A 26,182-nucleotide genomic window follows, 5' to 3' on the forward strand; every position below is an offset into this window, starting at 1 on the left:
TAGGGTTGGCCCTATCATGATGGCGTGTTAGGCTTGAATGTAGCGTGGAGACTTTAGGAGATGTCGAGAGGTAGAGGGCCCAACCCTACACGTTGGAGAAGGGGCGGGCCCCCTTAGGTGGATTCCAATGTTGCCCAAGGCAATTGGAATCCGCCATCCCTAATTATAAACAACACTCCCTCTTAATTAGGGAAGAGAGACATAACCATAATCTTCCATCTTGCACACAAGCAAAGTATGGATTACATAATTAGAATATTGTAGTCTTCCATCTTGCACACAAGCATATAATGGGACTACATAATTTTAATCTTCCAGCTAGCACACAAGCATAGACTGGATCCACCTTACATTGCCCGCAGAGGGAGGAAAGGATCTTTTCTACCATCTTACATTGCCCGTAGAGGATGGTTAACAATTACACTTCTCCCTGAGAATATTACAATACCATCTTACATTGCTTGCAGAGGATGGTTAATAATTACACTTCTCCCTGAGAAGATTACAATACCACCTTACATTGCCCGCAGAGGGTGGTTTGATACAACACAATGTATCACCGATGTTGAGACTCCCTTTCAATCATGGTTTCATTTTCCACAACACCGAGTCTGTCCCTGAAGCACACAAACTTCACTTTGGACAAAGGCTTGGTAAGAATATTTGCAACCTGCTCATCAATGTTGACATACTTCAGCTGAATGACGCCTCTTTGCACCATATCCCGAATGAAATGATAATGAGTTTCCACATGTTTTGACCTATCATGAAACACTGGATTGATAAACATTTTGATACAATTTTGATTATCACAATGAATAACTTTAGGATCCCAAGGCTGACCAAACAGCCCAACAAGAAGCTTGCGAAGCCATACTGCTTCCCTAGAAGCTACACTTGCTGCAATATATTCAGCTTCAGCAGTACTTAGTGCCACTGAGGATTGTTTTCTGCAAGACCAAGAGATCATTGCGGATCCTAAGCTGAAGCAAATGTTGGAAGTGCTTTTCCTGTCTTTGACGCTTCCAGCCCAATCTACATCTGAATAACCTTCCAAGGTTATTGAAGTGTTAAGTGGATACTTTAGCCCATAGCCAACTGTGCCTCGCAAGTATCTTAGAATGTGCTTGGCTGCAACAAGATAAACATGTTTGGGCATGCTCATAAATTGGCTGTGAGCATTCACTACAAAACATATGTCTGGTCTAGTGTTAACTAGATACATTAGTAATCTAATCAACTACCTATACTTTGATGGATCTGCAAAATCAGAGTTAGCTGCAAAAACACTTTAACTTCTTTAAGTTAGATTCCATAGGAGTAGACATAGGTTTACAATCCATCATTCTAAATTTTTTCAAGATATCAATAGTGTACTTTCCTTGACTTAGAAAAATTTTGTTAGATCTTTGCCATACTTCTAGACCTAGAAAATAATGCATTAGACCTAAGTCTTTCATTTCAAATTTTGAAGCTAGTTCTTTCTTACATCTAATGATAAGTTCATCTTTACCAGTAAGAAATAAATCATCCACATACAAAATTAGAATTAACATTTCATTATTGGATAACTTAAAGTAGATGTTAGAGTCAACATCATTTTTACAAAAACCTAGACTTAACAAGTATTTATCAATTCTTTCATACCAAGCATGAGGAGCCTGTTTGAGGCCATACAGAGCTTTCTTCAACTTGCACACATGAGTTATTCTATCCTGAATCTCATAACCCTCAGGTTGTTCAATATAAACGTCTTCCTCAATGACACCATTAAGGAAGGCAGTCTTAACATCCATCTAATGTAGCTTCCAACCTCTAGAAGTAACAATAGCTATTATAGTTCTAATAGAAGTATATCTAGCAACAAAAACAAATGTTTCTTCATAGTCTATGCCTTCCTTTTGAGAAAATCCACGAGTTACAAATCTAGCCTTATACTTTTCAATACTACCATCAATATTATGTTTAATTTTAAATAACTATTTAGAGGAAACAACAGATTTACCTTTGGGTCTGGGCACAATATCCCAAACATCATTCTTGATGATTGACTGATACTCTTCATCCATAGCAAGCTTCCAGGCATGATGGTTCAAGGCTTCTTCAATATTGCAAGGTTCAAATTCAATGAGATTGTTCATCAATGCAACGTAGTTGGAGAATACTTGAGGTCTCTTGATTTCAAGAAAGGTGCCACTGGGAGCACCAAATCTTTCGGCTTTTTGAATGGTGTTTCTTACCCAAAGTGGCCTCTTTTTGGTAACAACAATGTCACTAGGAATGTCAGTGGGATTCATGGGCTCTGGTGGATCATCATGTTCTTCTTGAGGTGGAGGTTCAATAGGCTCCCTCTGAATCTCAGGGTTAGTATCAACATTCATGTCTTGATTGTCATTAACTTTATCAATAACAGAAGAACCTTTTGATTTCTTAAAAGCAATATCTTCTTCAAAGGTAACATCCCTACTTACCTCAACATACCTTTGACCAGGGATGTATATCCTAAATGCCTTGGAGGATTCACTGTATCTGACCAGTATGCCTTTCTTCTCAGAGGGTTCCAACTTGGTTTTCTTTTCCTTGTGCACATGAACATAAACGAGACTTCCAAAGATTCTGAGGTGACTGATGTCTGGTTTGGATCCTGTGAAGGCTTCTTCAGGGGTCACGTTCTTTAGAACACGGTGAGGACATTTATTCTGGATATATATTGCTGTTCTAGAAGCCTTAGCCCATAGGAAGGTCTGCAAATCTTGATCATGAATCATAGCCTTTGCAGCCTCAACAATAGTTCTATTCTTCCTTTCAACAACTCCGTTTTGCTGAGGATTGTATGGAACACAAAACTCCCTCTTAAATCATAAAAGCTACCGGAGGTGTACTCACCTCCATTGTCAGATCTTAAACATTTAATTCTTTTACCAGAAGAGTTTTTAGTTAATGCTTTAAACTCTTTAAATTTACTTAAGACTTCATCAGATTCTTTAGATTTCAAGAAGTAGATCCAAGTTTTCCTAGAGAAATCATCTATGAAGATTACATAATAAAGAAATCCACTAGGAGATGCTATAGATGTAGGACCACATAAATCAGAGTGAACAAGTTCTAGTTTATTTTTAGCTCTATTTTCACTTTTATGAAAGAGACTTTTAACATTTTTGCCTATAGCACAACCTTTGCAAGTTTTATCATGAATTTGACTGAGTTTAGGCATACCTTTGACTAACTTTTCAAGAGAGGGAAGTGCTTGATAGTGTAAGTGTCCAAGTCTTCTATGCTATAGCTCACATGATTTAGGAGCCTCATTAATGAGGGCTTGAATAGGGTTAGTAGAGAGCTTATAAAGACTATCATATCTATTACCAATTACACGAGCAGATTTAAAACTAGATTTCTTAGGCCAAACAAGCACTTTTCCCTCAGAAAATACAATTTGATAACCTTTATCTTCTAGAGCAGAAATGGAAATTAAGTTTCTTTTAATTCTAGGAACAAACAAGATGTCACTAAGATGCAGTGAAATATCAGAGTTTAAATTTAAAGTAGTGCCAGAACCTTTTACCGAATAACGAGCATCATCACCAATTACCACGTGAAGGCTGGTATCTTTTTCTACTAAGTCTGAAAGATAATCACGGTAGCCTGTGATGTGTTTGGAAGCACCATTGTCAATCAGCCATGTATTACTATCTATAGGAATGTTGCTAGACAAAGCAGAGATGAATAAGAAGTCATCGTTTTGTTTTGAGACTTCATTTAGGTTGGCTTCTATTTGAATAGGGTTATTCTGACATTCTTTAGCATAGTGACCAAACTTGTCACATCTGAAACATCGAACATGCGAGGTATCTCTTGGTTTCTTCCAAGAGTGCTGGGAACTAGATGGTTTGAATTCCCTATTTCTCTTTGGATAAGACTTCTTCCAATTTCCACCGTTCTTGCATTGGGCTGCAAGCATGTGTTGATCATCTACATGAAGACTTTTGGTTTGCCCTCTTGTGATGAGGCGAGACTCTTCTTGGATGTAATCATTCCTAAGGCGATCAAGGGTAGGTAACTCAGTTCTACCACTTATGGTTTGAATAAATGACTCCCATGAGTGTGGTAAACCATTCATGGCAATCATGACAAGGTCCTTATCTTCCATGTTATGACCAATTGTACCTAGCTGATTCTTTAGTTTTGAAATTCTCATAAAATAGGAAACAACATAATCTTCTTTTGACATTTTCATATTAAGTAGTTGTCTTAAGGTAATTGCCCTACTGAGATTGTTAATTTCATATGTACCTTGTAGATGACTGGACATTTCCCTTGCAGAAGTAAATGAGACAATGGAGGTGACAAGGTGGTCTTTAACTGAATCAATGATGAACTTTCTGGCCTTGACAACATCCTTCTTGAATTGTTTTAGCTCAGCAACATCTGTAGGTTCAGTTAGCTCTTTCGCTTCTATGAAGTGGAGAAGATCTTCTTCTTCTAGAGCCAACATGATTCGAACTTTCCATGCAACAAATTGATATTTCCATCAAGCCTATCTCCAACTTTTAGCCCCATTGACCTGACCTGCAAATGAGACAACAATTTAGAAATAAATGAGTACTAAATTCTGAAATCTGAAAGTTGATCTATCCTATAGCTCTGATACCATGTTAATTTTAACACTTTCAGATTGATATAAACTCAGAATTTATATTTAGGTTCTAATTAGTTTGATTAACTGAAAGAAGTTGGAATTAGTGACAACATAGAAATGAACAAATTGAGAACAAGACACAGTTACCCTGGGAAAACCTCTTAGGAGGAAAAACCCAGCTAGAAAAGATCCTCAGATCTGATTATGGATTATAGTTATGCAATCATTACAACACTTATCTCAAGTACTTGTAGGTTCAGATGTTGCTGTCACAAGAAGTATGGTAGATTGAGGTAGCTGCCTTCAAGATTAGCTTGCTGTCACATGAGTGATGGTTGCTGCCATTTTGCTTCTCCTTTAACCTAGATTGCAAACCTTCAAGGAATTCACTGTGTATTCACTGAGTTCATTGACTCCTAATGATGAATTTCGCACCTCAAATGGTAGATGTAAATTGCCGATGTGGCAGAGGTAATTGCTATAAGTGCAGATGTAATATGTCTCCATGAAGTTTGCATTAGCCAGGCATATATATTTCGCATGAATGAAAACTGAATGAGTGAATTGTGATGTGAGGTTTATACTTATTTATATGTGGAGCAATACTCCTAAACATGTCGGCTTGCCTTATAAATTAAAACCTTTTAATTTATTTAATGCGAAATGTATTGGAATAGAGTTGGCCCTATCATGATGACATGTTAGGCTTGAATGTAGCGTGGAGACTTTAGGAGATGCCGAAAGGTATAGGGCCCAACCCTACACGTTGGCCCCCTTAGGCAGATTCCAATGTTGCCCAAGGCAATTGGAATCCGCCATCCCTAATTATAAACAACACCTTGGTCACAACTGTTGGATTTTGAAGGCCTCCCCTTCCACTGCAGGAGATGCTTCTCTACGGGTCATCTTGCTTCAGATTGTTCTATATCACGCCACAAAGGTATTTCTATCTGGTAGAAGAATGCTACTGCTGATCACTTAACAGTCAATGGTCCTGACTCTGCGTCTGCTGGCTCCTCTCAAGAGGATGATGTCGATGTCATGCCCCTCATGACTACTAATGCTTATGTTGCTCCTTTTGTGGCCTCATCTCCTAAGGTTCCCACTTCTGCTTCTCTTGTTCTACAACCATGATCCTCTGTTGTTGCTGGATCTGCTTCTGCTACTGTTGTTTCGTCACACCCTGCCGTTGCTCTACAACAACCTCTTGCTGTTCTGTTGCAACACTCTGTTGCCACCACTGATTGTAACCTTGTGGGGTCCCTTTTGGTTGATCTCTCTTTTTATGGACCTAATGATAGCATTGCTTGGAGTGGGGTATTTTTGTTTTCCGGTTGGATAGGATTCCTTGCTTGTCTGACTATGTTTGTTTCTAACTGTGTTTGGGCGGTTGTTCTTTCGCCAACATCTTCTCTCTTGATGTTGCTTGTTTTCTGTTGATGGTTTTTGACTATGTTAAGTGTTAGCGCCCTGGTTAACGCTGCTTTACTAATCAAAATCATATATTGAAAATGTGTTCTTTTTGTTCTAACAACAATTGCACCAATTGCTTCAATCGTATATTTTTCTATGCTTTGGAGTAGAAACCAAATTGTTATGCTTGGTATGAAGAAATACCTATGATAGATTTATGATATGTTTTTCTACAATATTGGCATCAATAAGTGAGAAAATGTAATTGAGATCGCCATGGTCATAACCCATTTTAACAAAGATTTGAAAAATTGTAATACAAATGCTTGAGTTTGAGAATATTTTTTGTTCAAACATGTGAATAAAAATTTCTATGAGGTTGAGGGTTATTGTCATCTCTTCTTTTTTGTTGGTCAAGTCAACATGAAACACTTCAATTGCATTTTTGGTTTTATCAAGGTTAGTTTTGCATGTTACGATGATATCACCTTCCAAAATGTTACCAATTTTGTGTGCGTTAAGTTCCTCAATTGAAATTCTATTTATAATTTTTTTTTATGACCTAAAAAGTAATTTTAAAGTTGTGTTTAGAAGTTTTGAATTGAAATGTGAAAGAACTATTGACATGAAATAAAAGTAGTCAATTTTTTAAAACTACTTAGATCAAAGAATACTTGCATGTCACTTGTTCTTGTTCTATGATTTATTTGTTTCTTTGTCACTCATCATTTCTAGTACAAAGGAACAAAAGCATATGTAAGTGCAAAAGTGATACACAAAAATTAATGTATAACTATTAAATTTAAAAAAAGTAAAGAGTAGAAAGAGAATCCATGTTCTATGATTTATTTGTTTTCTTATAGTTTTTTTTTTGTTACTCTTCATTTTTAGTACAAAGGAAGAACAAACATATGTAAGTGCAAAAGTGAGACATAACAAGTATTTTTTACTTAAGTAGAAAGGGAATCTAAGTGTTTACTATAATTATATTATGTTTTTGTTAAAAAGAAAGAATTAGAAATGGTATCATGATCACTCTAATATGTGCCTATCATATCATGGAGATTATGTAATTTACTTTGTTAATGTTTGACTAAGTGTGGTCAATAATTGATCTTTGTGAAACATTAATTTGCTAAGTAAGAAGTGTGTTTTTATTGTTAAGAAATGTTTGTGGTTTGTTTGCATTTGTATTGTTATGTTCCATATTGATATTGAAATCACCTAGGATTAGTATATTGTTATTAATTCAATATTAGGTAACGCTTTTTCAAGAATTTCAATTATTGAAGAGATTTTTGTATTTGGTGGTGAATACAAGTTAATTATTGTTATTTGAAAGCTACAGAGAGCTAAGTTTGTTTGTATAACTTTGATATTGTTCGAGATGTATTTGTGTGAATTTGTAATCAGTATATGTTTTTTAATCGGAGTCATAAATTCATGAATATGATACATAAAAATAGATTCAAATATTTTGAGTTTATCATGTGAGATGTATGTGTTTCTTTTATACATATCTTGTGTGCTTGTAAGAAGTCATAGTCATTATAATATCATTGATATGTGATCTAAGACTTCAGTGATATAATTGTTATGGTAATGTTTATATCTATTTCAGGCTTGTTATATGGTCGTTTCATTTTGCATCAGTAGTTAATCGATGCATCTCATTTATTATTATCCTTGACTTTGAAATTTTGTTTTGTAAGTGGATTTAACGAGTATAGTGAATCTTGAACATGTGAAAGCATTGCATATTTAATTCATGACATTAATTCTTGGATCTAATGTGAACCCATCTAGTGCAATACCTTGTGATCTATGAATTATTCATTCACATGTTAGTTAAGTATTGGGAATTGTGTATGAACTTTAAATATGCGATGAATTTTTTTTGTGATCTACATGTTTTGCTATTTGTAGGTACTCATTGTTTCAAAATATTATCTATATATACATTTTTTTTTTTGACTTATTTTGTTCAATATTTAAGTCATTGAATTGAATCCATGTTATATCTTTTTCAGTTGTGATTGAGTATGCTTCCATTTACTAATCCATCTTTCGTGTTATAATTTTTTGCGTACAATTCAACCAATATATTGGGTTTGAATCTTATTTGTTGGGGTAGACTTTTTGTTGGATGTGTTCTTATATTGCCATAGTTGTCATTTATCTCATCAATTAACATTGATGATAATTGGTTCGCTAGGAACAACAAATAGCATTTTATATGTGTAAAAATACTAACCTATTTCTATGGAAAAGATATGGGAAGGTTGGATCAAGTAGATGTGGTTTAAAACAATTTTTATTTTTATTAATAGATTTTTTTTTTTTGTCACATATTAGTTTGAATTCATAACATTTTATTATATCTATTTAGAAATTGTATGGTGCTCTTTCCTTGTTGATAATAAGATATTAAAAAATAAAGCTATCGTGTATTGGTTGTGCTTGAAAAAAGCCTTCACAAAAGATTATGTCAAGACCTCTAAAATATGTTGCTGGGCAATGCTTTATTTCTCTCATTTATTTGTCAATTAAATATAGAAATTGACTACCTATTAGAGAAGCCTTGTCTATTAGTAACACTTCTCATTTGTAATGCTTTTGTAAGGAATCTATTTTTTTATTGCTAAGTGAGGTGAAGGTGGATTTGCTAAAAGATATTAGCAATGCATAATGTATTGTTGTTCCCTTTGCATTAAATGTTGTTTTTCTTGTATAAGCCATTACTAGTTCTTTTGAAAAATTGCTTTAGTATAAATGTTTCGTTCTTCCACCACCAATTAAGAAGAGGTATAATTGTTTTTAATTGCAATGTATTTTATAATTCGTTGTTCTTCATTTAGTTGTCTAAATTTATAATATTCCACGTTTTCAAAAAGGTTTTAGTTTTGTACGATTTGAAAATCAATATCAAATTTAGTTTTCTTTTGTTGTAAATATTGTAAATTTGAAGTTGATTGTATGTTTCAACTTTATTGTTTGTTGTCGTTTCTTTGGTAATTTTGATGTTCACTTACAAATTTTTTTTAAATAAAAGTGACAAGTCACTAATATATTAAATAGCAAAAAAATTTGTCCAAGATTGTCAAGCCCAAATATATTAGACTTTTGACATCTAGAAAGTCAAAATAAATGTTTATGAGAACCAAAATACCTCATCCCCATTACATAAACCCATCAAAAAAATAATCCATCTGACATCAGAAGCTACCAATTATAACGAGATGGCATGATCAAGATGTAGAGTATTAACAAAAATGCAAAATATGGACACGAACACCATAGAAGTTAATTCATTATTCCACCATCACCAGAAGATGGATCCGTCGAAGGCCGGAAGTAAGCACAATCATTTGAGCCCAACTCCACCAAAGGCTAAGAACAATCACTCCAACATGGAGCATCCAAGGTAGAGTCGATGACACAAGGGTGATAGAAATGGGCACACAATGGCTGAGGAGAAGATGTAAAATCATGAATTTGTCTGTAACATTCTCCATGATAGCCGACTGGTTGAAGCAAAAGGAAGGATCATAGTGCCTTCGAAATTGTAGCAGATCAACTCGGCCCAAAGAGCAAACAACTCAGCACAAGCCACACTGGAAAACAACTCGTGCTTCTCCATAAAGCCCCTAATTGGTGGCGAGCCCGTGGCCAAATAGAAATGAAGACAAAATTCTAATTCAAAAAGAGTGAATAAGAAGAGTTGAACATACAGATTAGCAATGGCATAGACCATTGCCGCATATAGCAATAGGTCCATGCAGTTGGGCAAAAAATGAGATGCAACTTTCGAAAACAGAGCTGTTGGTTGAGCTGTGAGCCAATCTTGTCCAATGATCGTTCTTATACTATCTCAACTTGCACATAAGTATGAAAACTCTTCTCAATTTCTGTCTGTCATACTCCGCGAGGTCACTACATTCCCAAAAAGTTTTAGAAAGGGAGATCCACCACAGAGACTCCATGAAACTTTGCACTTAACCAATAACATTTTGCAATAGACACTATGAGAATGGGAAAGAGTGTGGAGGAGTCTGCCAATTAATAGAGGGATACATTTCTTAAAAACCAACACGTAGGCCAAGAATAATTAAACTGACAAGTTCAAAAAACATTTTTGCAAAGTTTGCTGATATAAATGTGAAGGTTGTTAGGAATATTGCATCATAGCATGCATAAAATAATTATTTGTTATAGTTTGTTAAATAGGTTATTAGAATAGTTGTATGTATTGAAACAACTCAATATTTATAAGAAAGTTGCTAATGAAGTTATCTATATGAGAATCCTATAAATATAGATGCAATTCATATTATGAATGCAGTGGAATAAGAAAAGAAAATATAACATTATTGTGTGCAAAATATGCTCCTTATTTCTCTCATGGTATCAAAGCAATTAACAAATCTTGGGCTTTGTATACGTAGCTACTGCAGTGTGTAGTGTAGTAAAACCTAAGAGATGTGTATGGTTATTTGGTGAGTGTCTTTACAAGTCTTTCTCCTTGATTGTGGTCATTACTGAAATAACTGTGAAGGTTCTCATCTTTGCATTATTGGTGTGCGGGATAGCTATGCTTTACGTGCCTATATCAAAGAATTATAGATTTGCAATCATTGAGCTCTTTCTAAACAGTTGAGATGGTTCTTATAAAATTCTAGATTGATGCTCTTTTAATGCTCTCAATGTTGAAGAATAGGATTTTTTTGATTCATATTTCATGGCATTTTAATCAGTAACATATTTTTTTAAGCACTCAAGATTATGTAGGTATTGCACCTCAATTGGCAACGCCATAGCAGTATGAAATTTTAGCTGCAACATGGAATTTTTTGTTTGAGTGAGGTCAAATGCTATGACCATCAATGGAGATTTGTTTGGTCCACAAAAAGTAACAACATCATCACAACAGAAGCATGAGGGAGGTGCGCATTGTGTTGAAGCCATTGTAGCATTTTGTTCTCACTTGCAGATCCATTCTTAAGAATTGGCAATCGATCTACTTGATTAAATGTGTAAGCTGTTGCTGCACTGCTCCATAATTCTCTCTGTTTCCTGAGATCCCACGCAAGTGCTTTCCACAGGTTGCCTCAGATACCATTGGACAATTTTAACTCGTATTTCTTGATCCGAACTGGACAATTTCTTAGTCTCATAGCCTCTTTACTAGGCATTTCTTACTAATAGAAAACTGATGTATGCAAATTTCACTCTGTGCATCTATTTTTTTGCATTGCCACTATATTTTTCTCATATCATTAAATTTAGTTGTTAATTGGATTGGCTGCATCTTAAGGTTTCAGATTTGGTGCTTATTATTTTTGGTCTTCTTTTTGGTTGGTCCTTATTTGTGGTATGAGCGTTTGAAAAATCATGCTATGCATGAAATACAAATTTGAGAATGATGCGCCTTGAGTTAAAAATGGAGCAATTGTTGTGTGGTGGCAATACACCTTAACTTCAACTAGTAGTCTCCATATTGACAATTAGAGTGATGTAGGACATCAACAAATATAAATTGGCAAGGCTTTCAAAGAAGAGATGGATTGGACGAAGAACTGCAGGCTGACGCAACAACCAGAATTCTAAGGTGGAGGATACCTTGCATTGTAGGATTCAAAACTCACAAATATCTTCTGTTTGGGCTAGCAAATCACGTGATGCCTTGTCTCATCAAAAAAAGTTAAAGAAAATTGACGGCCTTTGTACTACAAATATCTTTCTTTTGGGTCAGTTCAAACTCGGAAGGTCATGTGTCTAGTGGCACATTATATGATCCAGAATGGTTGTATCGTATTGAGAACTTTGTAGATGTGGTACAATTCTCCCCATGGCGAAAATTATTGCTTTAATGGAAGGAAGATTTCAGCGTGATGCAACAAGAGAACATGAAATTATTTGGATTGAGAGGAAATCATAGTCATTTAAGTTATTAATTTCATTTTAATTAGTCTTTGAAGTATTCTGTTTGTAGGTTGAATTTCTATGATAGTTTTTAGATTTTTTTTTTTTTTTTGATCGGTAAATATTTTTTCATTGTATTAATGCAGAAATTCAAATATACAAAATTTGCAGTCTTCCACAATACATGAACGCAGTAAACATCAATCCCATATCACCCACAGTCATATCTTATGAGCTACCCAACCCTACAACTTATGATATCTAAAAGCAAAAAACCAGATCTTTGCTAGTTCGCCAAACCCAAATGTTCCAAAAATAATTAAAGTTTTAGAGCAAAAACTAACAGTTGAAAGCATGTAAGAACATATGTAAAACATTGGCCAACAGGCCAATCACTCACTATCATCTTGGGCCGCCTTCTCTCTTCCCTCCTAAGTGGCCGACACTTTCCCCTTTGCCGCTTCACCTTTCATCCTTGGGATGCAGTCCAAGCATCCGAAGTCCGGGTCGCCCTCCAAACTTGCCAATAGCTAATTGGCCCGTCCTTCTTCGAACCTGTCTCTTAGGTCCTTGCCAACTTCCATCCTTGCCACCACATGCAGAGCATTTAAAACTTCATCCGCTTTGGTTAATTTCACATAGAGCTTCATCGCTTCCCAACCCACACGGGCACGTTCTTGACATTGCTCTTTGATTTCATCCTCCGGTCCACGAACAAAAGGAAGCAATTTTTCCTCGTCATCCTCTTCCTTAATACGGATGCCAACTCGAGGTACCACCCATCCCAAGATTGAATCGAGGATTATCAAAAAATCCCCATCGATCAATTTGGTCAATGTTAGTTTTACCTTCTCCACCTCCGGCTTGAACTCATAGGCCCATGCTAGAAGCAATGAGTACACCTCCATGTTAGTTCGATATTGGTGGCGGACATAAGCTACCTCCTCAGCCAGCATGAGATGAGCTGCCGCCCATAGCTTCTCTACTTTAAACCGGAAGAGTCCCTGCATTCGCTTTTTCGATACCTTGCCCAAAAAAGGCACCAGCTTCTTGTCCGTTCGCAGAGTGAAATTAGCTTCCATAGTCACCTGTAATTTTGAAGCAGCAATTCCTGCAATGCAATGTCAACAATGCTACAAAATACAATTGATTCTACTTCAAACAAACCCTGACACACAGCTCGAAGAGTAATGAATTCTCTTCCGCCATATAGGCTGGATAATGAGTGCCAAAGATAAGACATTAATGCCATGAGATCATACGCATGATTTATTGCCATCCTCCACCCACTCCAAGCGTGCGACCTGCCACAAAGAATTCCCTTCTTCAAAGAGCAAGTGCCAACTTGGTATATGTACTTGCCATATTTTGCTCTCGTTTTCATGTTGAAGGCTGCAAATTTCTAAAAAGCTGCAATTAATTCCATTTCCACACGCGACCATCACCTTTCCACCATTTGGCCGCACGACTATCCAATTCACTTCCAATGTTAGATAACAAGTTTGCCACTGCATTTGCTCCCCTCCTTATGTGCGAGACACGAAACTCCACAAATGTGTTGAGCTTCTCTCGGATCATAGCCACCCAACGATTTATCTAACAGCATGGCGTGTTGCCTTTAGCTATTGCATTAATAACTATTTGAGAATCCCCTTCTAGGTGCAACCGTTGGACTTTCATATTTAAGGCTAGTTCTATTGCTAGAAAGGCCGCTTGGACCTCTGCTTCATTATTAGTGCCATCCGGCAATCGCTGAGCTCCTTCGAAAATGATAAATCCATTATCATCCTTCGCCACCACCCCAACACTTGAGATTCCCAGATTTCATTTTGATGCACCATCGAAATTAATCTTTATCCACTGTTTGCTTGGTGGTTCCCATTTAACCTTCTCTGTAGGAGGAGAAGGATCAACCCCCAAAGACCCATTAATAGGCTGACAGTGTATCAGAGGCCATTTTGCCTGGATATCTCTATCTTCATTTGTGAAAGGATGTTTTGCTAAATTATGATTCCTAGCTGTTGCAGAAACCGCTTCAGCTATTGCTCTTTCCACTCTTGCACACAAACTCTCCTCAGATTCTGCTTTTTCTTGGAAAATTCTCCTGTTTCTCTCCTTCCAAATTTCCCAAACTACTAGAAATGAGGCCACTAGCCATAGACTAGAAAGGATTGATTTTCGACAAGGTATTTTCCAGCTTGTAAAAATATCAGAAATCGAATTAGGAAGTAGGATGGCCCAATTCAGCTTACCAAGAAGGAATTTCCATACCTTCTGTGCCTCCTTGCATTGAAGTAGCAGGTGATCCAAAGTTTCTTCTGCTTTATTACACATTGTGCACCTAAATGGACCCAGGAAGCCTAACTTGCACAACTTTTCTCCTGTCAGGATTCTCTTTCTTAGAACCAACCATGAGAATGCTCCTGCTTTCGGGAGGATAGGAGAGCTCCATAATAGTTTAGTGGGTAAGTCCATTCTCGCTTCCAAATTTTCTAAAATACCATAGCCAATCTTGACCTAATACTGCCCAGATTTTGATCCACACCATCTAAGTGTATCTTCCTTATTCGACAAGGGTGGCGTATACTCTTCTAGGATGGACTTCAACAAAGCCTTCTGGTTTGGAGTCATTGGAAGATTGTCCGGCTTCTTCCATTCCCAGTGGTCTACTCCATTTATCCTGCACTTAGTGATGAAATCTACTACCTTCACACCCATTGTGATTTCGTGACCCATTTAATTTCCTCACAACCTTGCCTTTGGTTGAGTGTTGGCCATCCCTCCCATGAGTTCGTCTAGAATTCGGCCATTGTCCCTTTACCTAATTCCCATGTGATGTGCTCAGTGATCACATGTCTACAAGAGCAAATGAAGTTCCAGATAGTCGATCCTTTGGGAAGGACCCTGATGGTGAAAATTCGTTCCTTGCTCATTTGATCTATATATTTATGTTTTAAAATTTGTACCCACTTTTGGTTTGGGTGAGAGTACATTTTCCATAGCAGCTTTGCTCCCATTGCCTCATTAAGCAAAGTCCATTTCCGCAAACCTACCCCCCCAGTCAACTTTGATTGACAGACTTTGTCCCACACAATCAAAGGAATCTTGTCTCTCGCCTCTTTGCCATTCCAAAGGAATTTTCTCATTCCTCTGTTAATGCATCTGATCACTTTCTCTGGGATCTTTAGAGCTGTCATGGCATATATAGGAAGGGCAGACAAGACTGATTTGAGGAGCATTATTCTTTCAGCCAAGGTAAGCCATTTACTTTTCCATCCTTCAAGCCGATTGACACAACTGTCTATAAGGCTATGCAATAGTTCCATACGGTTCGCCCCCCCAAATAGAGGGGTACCCAAGAATTTCCCAAGTAGGGTGCCCATTCCGACTCCTAGAATATTAATGATTTCTTGTTGTCTACCTCCCCCTGTTGGCATATGTGTAGAGTATGTTGACATGATGATATTGTGTTATCATTGATGTCAATATGCTGAAGAGTGAACCGGTAATATGCTAAAGAGTGAATTGGTATATTGAAGCTAAGCAACTGGCAAAGCGAACCGGTATGCTGTTATGAACCGGTATATGTGAAACAGTGAAGCGATATGTTTGTTCAAGTGAACCGGTATATTGAAAGGTGAACCGATATATGGAATGTTTTCTATCAAGGTTTAATATGGTATGGCTACCGGTTGGTAGTCTCAGCTTCAGGGTTTCCGGTTGAAGTGTTTTAAGCCTGTGTTATTCAATTGATGACATTGTGTGATGAGTTAGCAATCTAATGGAGATTAGATCATGTTGCTACGTCAGCCTCGTGTGCATGAAGGATCTTGCATGAAGGATCTGTAGGTCCCGGGGACAACTGAGAGGGGGGGGGTGAATCGGTTGTCTAATAAATTCAAACCAAAATCTTGGTAACCAACTTATTGCTTAATACTGGTAAGACAGTTAATTATGCCGGTGAACAGTATTAACAGGAAATGCTTTACCGGTAGGAATTAATGCATGAAACATAAACATAAAGTCATCCACAACACATGACACAAATATTTGTACGTGGAAACCCTGTAAGGGGAAAAACCACGATGGGAAACCTTACCCACAATCAAATGATACTACTGCAGATAGTAAGTGTAAAAAGAGGGGTTTGCACATGCAGAAAGGCCAACAGCCTAAAGCTCACTGCTCAAACACAAATGGGAGTCACACTGACTACAGTTGGATGGTTAAATCCAATGAGAATGTACTGCACAAAATAGCATCTTCATATACTGGATTCAGTACCGGTGTAATGCTAATATGCTTCTACAAAAACCTAACTTCACCTTCAAATGATGTCTTCGTGTTTATCTCTGCTTGATCTCGCATATACCCTTTCTTAAGCCTTTTTCGCATTCCACACATGATCTTACAAATAAGATCTTACATTTATACCATACCCTAAGACCAATTTTAGTAGGTCGGCTCTACAAGATATTACAATAAAAACATTTTACAAATAATAGAATATCGGATGCAATAACCGATTGAACATGTCAGCTTAATGCATTTACAACAATAATAAATCATCTCCATAGCATGCCATGCTGATCTGGAAAAGATAAACCTGCCGGTGTAACCCTAGATAACCTGGACCTATTTGTTGGTAAAAGCAAATATGCAAATAACAATATACCAATGATATTACTTCAAGGAAAAGTGTCCACATGATGCCTTCGACATTACCAAGTGTCTTCCATGTCATTGCAGGTACCGGTGAACATTATATCCTGCCGGTTTAACATTATATCCTGCCGGTTAACCATATACCGGTGATTGTTTGAACAGTTTATTGATTGCCGGTGAACGTTGCTGGATCTCCAAAGTAGGTGTATTTAGCAGGTGTTGACATCAATGACAAAACCATACGAAAATACCAACAGGATCTTGCATGAAGGAGATTGATCCTATCTACCTCGAGAATGTGCGAAGTCTCTGCAAATGGTGGAGAACGCGTGATGGGTTATCGCCTCCATGAAACGGTGAAGAATGAATGATGGAGAATGTCTTGAGATCTATTCAAGACCGTTATATTCAAATGCAATGTGTTCAATGGTTAGGATTGAATCGACTGAATTGCTCAACCCAAATGTTTAGGGTTTAGGGTTTATGTTGCCGACCTATCTGTTTTCTATAAGGTCGATGTTGTGTTTCATGTTGAAGTTGTTGACAAATGTTGTGTGTATCTAAGTGCAAAGATATGTGATTCTTGCCAGACCAGATAAGAGGAGTGATACCTGCAGAGTGTGTATGTAGAAGGAAGGAACTAAAGTGGATCTACATTGGCATTGTGTGCTGTTACCAGATTATTGTAATGCATGTTGATCTCTAACCACTTCAACAGTTGGAAAATCCCTTAACAGGGTAGCTTTAACCAGCTTGCTGTTAATAGGGTGACTCAAAGCCATTGAGTTCATAAAATCCTCTAACAAGGTAACCTCTAACAGGGTTTAACCCTTAACCGGGTATTCTAGCCATCCCTTAATCGGGTGATCCCTAACAAGATCGGTTCATAACAGAACCTGTTGTAATAGTCTTTAACTGGACTAGGCTCCTAACAGAGCGAACTTCTAAAGAGTTCAAAAACAACTTGTGGGTATTCATCCCTACCGTGGTTTTTCCCAATTGGGTTTCCACGTGAAAAATATGTGTGTCATGTGTGATGCCTCTTTCTTGTGATGTTTTGTTATTTCCTGTTTAAGCGGTGAATCATGTTGATTTAACAAGTTATTATATTTCTGATGATAGATTACCTATTTATGCACAAGGATAATGTGGAAATGAGGGAATAGGTTGTGTGGAAAGATAAGTGTTTCTGGTTTATGTCTTTCACAGTCACATTGTGTTTAACCGGTAGTAATTTGGTACAGACTAGTGTTAGTGATTGCCAGTCAAGTTCACTGTTTGCAGTCAAATCGGTTCAAGAAAAGTTTTTGTGCCTGTACTGATTCACCCCCCCTCTCAGTACCGGTTTGGTACTCACTGTTCATCATTGAGTTATCAATTGGTATCAAAGCGTCCTCCAGGTCCTCTGTGTTGTAAGCTTAACCGCTTGAGGGAAAGATCCTATTGTAATGATGAAGAGGGAAGGTCCAAAGTTCAATAGAGATAATTTCAAAATATGGAAGGATAGAATGAAGATATACATCAGAAGCATGGGTGCTCAACACTGGAGCTATGTTGAGAATGCTTATGTTATTCCTATCGGTACTCTCACTGATGATCAAAAGAGAGAGATCTAGGAGAATGGGCAAGTCATGAAAGCCCTTATCAACAACTTATCTGACATTGAGTTTATTGATGTCCAGGATAAAGAAAATCCCAAAGAAGTATGGGATACTCTTGAGAATATTTATGGTGGTGATGAGCATGTGAAACAAGCTAAGGAAGAAAGCCTTAGGGGAAAGTTTGAAGACATGCGGATGGTTGAAGGAGAGACCATTCAACAATATGGAATAAGAATCAAAACTGTTGTTGGAGATATCAAGAGTGCAAGAGGCAAAATTGATGATTCTATTGTTGTTAGCAAAGTCCTGAGATCCTTATTAGTGGTCTATGCAATAAGGGTTGCTACTATTTAGGAGTTGAGGTCAATAGACAAGACTAAGGTATCCCTAGACTCCATCATTGCAAAATTGACAACCTATGAGCTAAATAGTTTTGATGGCAGTATTCAGAAGACTGAATCAGCTTTTAGAGCATCTGCTGCACCATCCAGAAAAGGTAAAGAAGCAAGCACCAGCGGTGAACCAAGACAGAGAAGAGAAATGGATGATGAGGAGATCTTGATGGAATTTGAAGCTCTTCTTACCAAGAGACTTCCTAAGGGAACCGATAAATACAGAGGTAAGCTCCCTTTGAAATACTTTTCTTGTAACCAGATAGGACACATTGCTGTAAATTGTCCTAATGGTGATAACAAGGACAAACCGGAAAGGTTCAAGAAATTCAAAGGAGGAAACCGGAGAAACTGTTTTGTAGCAGTTGATAAAGGTGTCACAGATGAGGAATCTGAAGATGAAGAAAATGAAGATATTGTGTTTGTTGCAATCAAGGAAGATGTGTCAGACAAGAAGGCTTTTGTCTCCTGCTTTGATAATTCCAATGAGTGGATTATCGACAGTGGCTGTTCTCACCATATGACTGGTGATCGGAGAAAGCTTCTATCTCTGAAAGAGTATGATGGTGGTGTGGTTCTTTTTGGTAATGATGCACCATGTATGGTCAAAGGCAGAGGGTCCATTTCTCTGAATGGAAAGAGCAGTGCTGACAATGTGTATTGGGTGGAAGGTCTTAGACACAACCTATTGAGTGTTGCCCAATTGAATGATAGTGGACTCACTCTGGAATTCAAAAATGGAGTATACAAAATCAAAGGAAAGAATGGTGAACTAATGGCCACCGGTATGCAGACCAAAGGTAACCTATTTCAGCTGAATGCTAATATAAGTACATGTCTTATGGCTAAATTTGATGATAGTTGGATATGGCATAGGAGACTTTGCCATGTAAACTTTGATAACATTGTGAAGGCCAGTAAGATTAAGGCAGTTAGAAGACTACCGATTCTGAGCAAATTGGAAAATCCTCTATGTAGAGAGTATCAACTAGGGAAAATGTCTTTCTCAACCTTCAAAGGTAAATCTTTCACTGCAGACAATTTACTTGATCTTGTGCATACTGATTTGTGTGGTCCTATGAAAACTAGGAGTGTGCAGGGAGATAGGTATTTTATGATTCTTATAGATGATTGCTCAAGAATGATGTGGGTCACATTCTTGAAAGACAAGTCTGAAGCCTTTGGAAAGTTCAAAGCTTTTAGAGCACTGGTAGAAAAGGAAAGCGGTAGAAGAATCAAATGCCTTAGAACTGATCAAGGAAGAGAATTCACCTCAGGTGAATTCAACAAATATTGTGAAGAGAATGGCATCAAGAGGCAACTGTCTGCCCCCCGGACCCCACAATAAAATGACTTAGCAGAAAGAAACAACCAGACAGTGGTTGAAGCGGCTAGAACTATGTTGATCCAAGGAAAGGTTGCTCACACCTTTTGGAGAAAAACGGTGAGCACTACAGTCTACACTATGAACTGGGTACTCATCAAGAAAGGAAAGGATATGACTCCTTATGAGTACTGGACCGGTAAGACACCGGTGGTAAGCTACTTCAGAGTATTTGGTAGTAAATGTTATATCAAAAGGAGTGAACATCAGAGCAAGTTCGATGCAAAATGTGATGAAGGAATATTCTTAGGATATTCCACCAAGAGTAAAGCTCCCAAATGTTTCAATAATAGGACTCAAAGAATCATTGAAAGCATCAATGTTAGGGTTGATGAAAACTCTGGGAAAACTGAGGAAACCGACAGTGAGCATGTAGGAGATGAATCGGTAGTAACCTTCTGGGAACCGGTTGCAAATTTGCCCAATACGAGTAACTGTGCTCCTACATCGGTAGATGCTGATGCCGATGAAGATGAGGATGAAGAAGAAAAACAAGAGGATTTTGCTAAGAATATACCTAGGTATGTCAAACTCAATCATGATCCATAGCAGATCATAGGAGACAAATATGCATGAATTCTTACAAGAAGAAAGGTCAGAGAAAGCTCATGTATGATCTCTGAATTTGAGCCTAAATCATTCAAAGAGGCACATAAAGATGAAGATTGGAACAAGACAATGTAAGAGGAACTTGACCAGATAGAGAAGAATGGTACATGGTCTTTGGTACCTAGACTAGAGCATAAAAATGTCATGGAACCAAATGGGTCTTCAGAAATAAGCTGATGAGGATGGCACAGTGGTAAGGAACAAAGCCAAACTAGTGTGTAAAGGATATGCCCAAGAAGAAGGACAAGACTATGGAGAAACCTTTGCTCCAGTAGCAAGATTGGAAGGAGTTCGTATGCTGCTTGCATATGCAGCTTTTAAAGGTTTCAAGGTATACCAAATGGGTGTAAAATCTGCATTTCTAAATGGAATACTTGAAGAGGAGGTATATATAGAGCAACCAGATGGGTTTGCCCTATCAAAAGACAATGACATGGTGTGTAGGCACATAAATCCTTGTATGGACTGAAGTAGACACCTAGAGTATGGTATGAATGCTTGCACTCCCATCTTGTGAAGATTGGATTTGAAAGAACAAGTGAAGATAACAATATCTACTTAAAATCAGAAGGAGATCAGATTCTGATTTGTGAAGTATTTGTTGATGACATAATCTTTGGTGGTGATGACAAGATGAGCCATTACTTTGCAGATGATATGAAAAAGGAGTTTGAGATGTCACTCATAGGGGAGATTAAGTTCTTCATTGGGTTGTAGATTCAACAAATGAAAGATGGAATCTTTATTACTTAGTCCAAGTATGTCAAAGAGGTGTTGAAGACCTTTGGCATGGAAGACAACAAACCGGTTGGTACACCAATGGTGACCGGTTGTAAACTATCAATAGAGGATGACTCAGCATTGGTAAATGAGAAAGATTACTGACCAATGATTGGTAAGTTGCATTATGTAGTGCATAGTAGACCGAACATTGCACATGCAGTGGGGATTAGCGCTCTGTTCTAGAAGAGCCCAAGAGAATCCCACTTGGTAGCAATCAAGCGGATTCTTAGGTATTTGAAGGGAACTATTGACTATGGACTATGGTATCCATACAATGATGATTTCAACCTAAAATTATTCACAGATGCTGATTGGGCTGGTAATGTGGATGATCGGAAGAGCACAACTGGTGGTACATTCTTTCTCGGTGGTAGACTGGTCTCATGGATGAGTAAGAAGTAGAGTTGTATCTCTCAGTCTACAACAACAACAGAGTATGTTGTAGCTTTTATGAACTGCACCCAGACTATTTGGATGAAGCATGTGTTGAATGGCTTCAAAGTTCCTGTATCTGAACCGGTAAGCATATTTTGTGACAATACAAGTGCAATTAACATATCCAAGAATCTGGTTTTACATGCTAGAACTAAGCACTTTGAACTCAAGTATCATTTCTTGAGGGAAAAGGTTCAGAACAAAGAGGTGGTATTGGAACATGTTTATAGTAAGGAGTAGTTAGCAGACATATTCACCAAGCCTCTATCGAAGGCTACATTTACCTATTTGAGAGGTGAATTAGGGGTGCTGTCCCTTCAAGAGGTCAACTAAAGTTTTGTGCTCCACATCAATCAGATCTTACTTTGCTATATCCTTTCAGGATTGATGCGTTGAAGGATGCTACTCCTCAGGGGGAGCAGCATACTGGAACAGGGAAACTCATGCCTCCACTTTGGCATTGTTGTCAAAGGGGGAGAAGATGTGAAGCGGAGAAGATATTTGCAGTATTAAGGAGAAAATGTGATCTAGAAAGAGATATATCTTTGTATATTGCCATCAATGCTAAAGGGGGAGATTGTTGGCATATGTGCAGAGTATGTTGACATGATGATATTGTGTTGTCATTGATGTCAATATGCTGAAGAGTGAACCGGTAATATGCTAAAGAGTGAATCGGTATATTGAAGCCAAACAACTGGCAAAGTGAACCGATATGTTGTTATGAACCAGTATATGTGAAACAGTGAAGTGATATATTTGTTCAAGTGAACCGGTCTATTGAAAGGTGAACCGGTATATGGAATGTTTTCTATCAAGGTTTAATATGGTATGACTACTAGTTGGTAGTCTCAGCTTCAGGGTTTCCAGTTGAAGTGTTTTAAGCCTATGTTATTCAACCAATGGCATTGTGTGATGAGTTAGCAATCTAATGGAGATCAGATCGTGTTTCCACGTCAGCCTCGTGCGCGTGAAGGATCTTGCATGAAAGAGATTGATCCTATCTACCTCGGGAATGTGTGAAGTCTTTGCAAACGGTGGAGAACGCGTGATGGGTTATCGCCTCCATGAAGCGGTGAAGAATGAAGGATGGAGAATGCCTTGAGATCTGTTCAAGACCATTGTATTCAAATGCAAAGTGTTCAATGGTCAGGATTGAACCGATTGAATTGCTCAACCCAAATGTTTAGGGTTTAGGGTTTAGGGTTTATGTTATCGACCTATCTGTTTTCTATAAGGTCGATGTTGTGTTTCATGTTGAAGTTGTTGGCAAATGTTGTGTGTGTATCTAAGTGCAAAGATACGTGATTCTTGCCAGACCAAATAAGAGGAGTTATACCTACAAAGTGTGTATGCAGAAGGAAGGAACTAAAGTGGATCTGCATTGGCATTGTGTGCTGTTACCAGATCATTGTAATACCTGTTGATCTCTAACCACTTCAACAATTGGAAAATCCCTTAACAAGGTAGCTTTAACTAGCTTGCTATAAATCCTTTAACCCTTAACCGGGTATTCTAGCCATCCCTTAACGTGGTGATCCCTAACAGGATCGGTTCCTAACAGAACCTGTTGTAACAGTCTTTAACTGGACTAGGCTCCTAACAGAGCGGACTTCTAAAGAGTTCAAAAACAACTTGTGGGTATTCATCTCCACCATGGTTTTTCCCAGTTGGGTTTCCACGTGAAAAATATGCGTGGCATGTGTGATGCCTCTTTCCTATGATGTTTTGTTATTTCTTATTTAAGCGGTGAATCATGTTGATTTAACAAGTTATTATATTTTTGATGATAGATTACCTGTTTATGCACAAGGATAATGTGGAAATGAGGGAATAGGTTGTGTGGAAAGATAAGTGTTTCCTGTTTATGTCTTTCACAGTCACATTGTGTTTAACCAATAGTAATCTGGTACAGATCGGTGTTAGTGATTGCCAGTCAAGTTCACTGTTTGCAGTCAAACCGGTTCAGGAAAAGTTTTTGTGCCTGTACTGATTCACCCCCCCCTCTCAGTACTGGTTTGGTACTCACTGTTCATCATTGAGTTATCACCCCCTGTGTTGAAAAATAGAACTTTTGATTTTGTCCAGTTGATCTATTGACCAGATGCCCTACAAAAAGTATCTATTGTCCTTCTAATTACTCTAGCCTCTTGCAATGAAGAATGTCCGCATAACAAGGTATCATCCACAAATTGCTGATGGGTGATAAGATCCATTACTTCCGCGATTTGAATTCCTTTCCAATTACCTTGATTCCTCTGAGAGAGAATTAATCTTCCCAATACTTCAGCCAAGATAATGAATAAGAAGGGCGATAGTGGATCCCCTTGTCTAATTCCACGAGAGGTCTGAAAAAATCCTTGTGGGCTGCCATTTACCAGCACTGAGGTCCATACTCCACCTAAACATGCACAAACCCAATTAATCCATCCTTCTGAGAACCCAAACCTGTTAAGGACTTGGAAAAGGAATTATCGGTCCACCATGTTATGCTTTCCTGATATCCGATTTAATCAACATTCGTTCCACCTTTGCTTGTCTTACAGTATGAATCGCTTCATGTGCAATTATTATTCCTTCAACAATCGATCTTCCTGGAACAAATCCGCTCTGCTCTTCTGAAATGATGTGACTTAAAATTGGTTTCAATCGATTCGATATAACTTTCGTTACTATTTTAAAAATGGTATTACATAAAGAGATTGGCCTGAATTCATTAAAAGAAGTGGGGTGCTCCACTTTGGGGATAAGGGCTATAAGTGTACAATTCAACTCCTTTGTAATATACGCCTTTCTCTGTGATTCCTCCACCACAGCCCAAACATATTTCCCAACTATATCCCAAAAGGTTTGATAGAAGGACGGGAAGCCATCCAGACCCGAGGCTTTGTCCCCCGTCATGCTGAAAACCCCTTTCGAACCTCTTCGAATTGGATAGGTTTCATGAGCCCCTGATTTTGTGCTTCTGTGATAAGCTCCGAAATAGCATTGAGACCATTTTGTTGATCCTCTGCACTTATATTACCCTCCTTAGCCAATAAAGTCAAGAAGAACTAGACTGCCTCTCTGTTGATATCCTCCGGGTTTTCCAGTAGGATATTATCCTTGTTATGGATGGAAGTGATTTTGTTCTAGATCTTCTAGCCTTGACCGAATTATGGAAGAATTTTGTATTTCTGTCCTCTTCCTTAAGCCTGTACTCCCTCGATTTCTGCCGCCAATAGATTTGTTCCCGTGCCAGAATCTCATTGTACTGATTTTTAAGATCATGTTTCTGCAAAAAAGACTCTGAGGACATTCCATTTTGAATTATTCTTTCTTGTAATGCGGCGAGCTTCTTCTCCAAGTCTTTCTTATTAGCAAAAATATTCCCAAATTTAGTCCGGTTCCACTCTTTAACTTTTGACTTAACAAATTGTAATTTCTTAACAAACCTAAAGGCCATTGTACCTAGCACCTCAGGAGTCCTAGACCACCATTCGTCAATTAGGTCTCGCAGGCTCCCATCCCTCAGCCACATCTTTTCAAATTTAAAGGGACACCTAATGGGTGGGCCATCAAATGCAATAATGAGTTCTACCAGTAGATGATCAAAAGCAACCATTGGTTGGATATTTGAAACCAAAAGGAGGGGGGATTCTGCCCAAGCTCCTCCCAAGAACAAACGATCCAATTTTTCCGCTACGTGATTCCCCAAAATCCTTCTGTTAGACCATGTAATTGTCCTTCCTTGGATTTGATTTCTTTGAGACCATTGCTAATCACAAAATTTTGAAAATTTGCTTGGGATGAAGTAGGACCTTTCTTGCCCCCCACTTTATCACTTGTTTCTAGAATGGCAGTAAAATCTCCCCCAATAATGATAATTCCTCTTCCAGTTTTTGGATGAGAGAGGAGAGGGATTGCCAGAAATTTCCTTGTTGGTTTGGTTTAGTCGGCCCATAAACATTAACCAAGACGAAATCAACATTCAAAGGGAAGGAATGGATCTTACACACCTGCCACATACGAGAGTCACCAATTACCTCCACCCTATGATTGGATGGGTTCTAGAGTATACCCAAACCTCCCGACGCACCCTCTGAATCTACAAAGACTCCCTTCCACTACTTCCAAGATCCAATGAGCACACCTGCATCTTCTTTATTAAGCTTAATTTCTTGCAAAAAAACTACATCCGACCTTAATTGATCCAATCCTCTTTTGATCAATCGACGTTTATCAGGGGCATTGCAACCCCTGCAATTCCATGTTATGATTTTCATTGCAACACCTGACATTAATTGTTTTTCACATTTGAGGAAAAAAAAATGGAAAATGAATTTAATTTGAAAGTTTAAAT

The 26,182-nt window shown here is 37.9% G+C and overlaps 1 protein-coding gene across 1 annotated transcript; it reads right to left on the minus strand.

The window, feature by feature from the left end:
• Positions 1 to 13,795: 13,795 nt before the first annotated feature.
• Positions 13,796 to 14,305, minus strand: LOC131051567 (uncharacterized). The gene has a single exon (XM_057986137.2). It carries the CDS (start codon positions 14,303 to 14,305, stop codon positions 13,796 to 13,798), a length of 510 nt encoding a protein of 169 aa, XP_057842120.2.
• Between the last annotated feature and the right edge of the window lie 11,877 nt (positions 14,306 to 26,182).

Source organism: Cryptomeria japonica, chromosome 7 (assembly GCF_030272615.1).
Source record: "Cryptomeria japonica chromosome 7, Sugi_1.0, whole genome shotgun sequence".
In the NCBI taxonomy this organism is placed as follows: domain Eukaryota; kingdom Viridiplantae; phylum Streptophyta; class Pinopsida; order Cupressales; family Cupressaceae; genus Cryptomeria; species Cryptomeria japonica.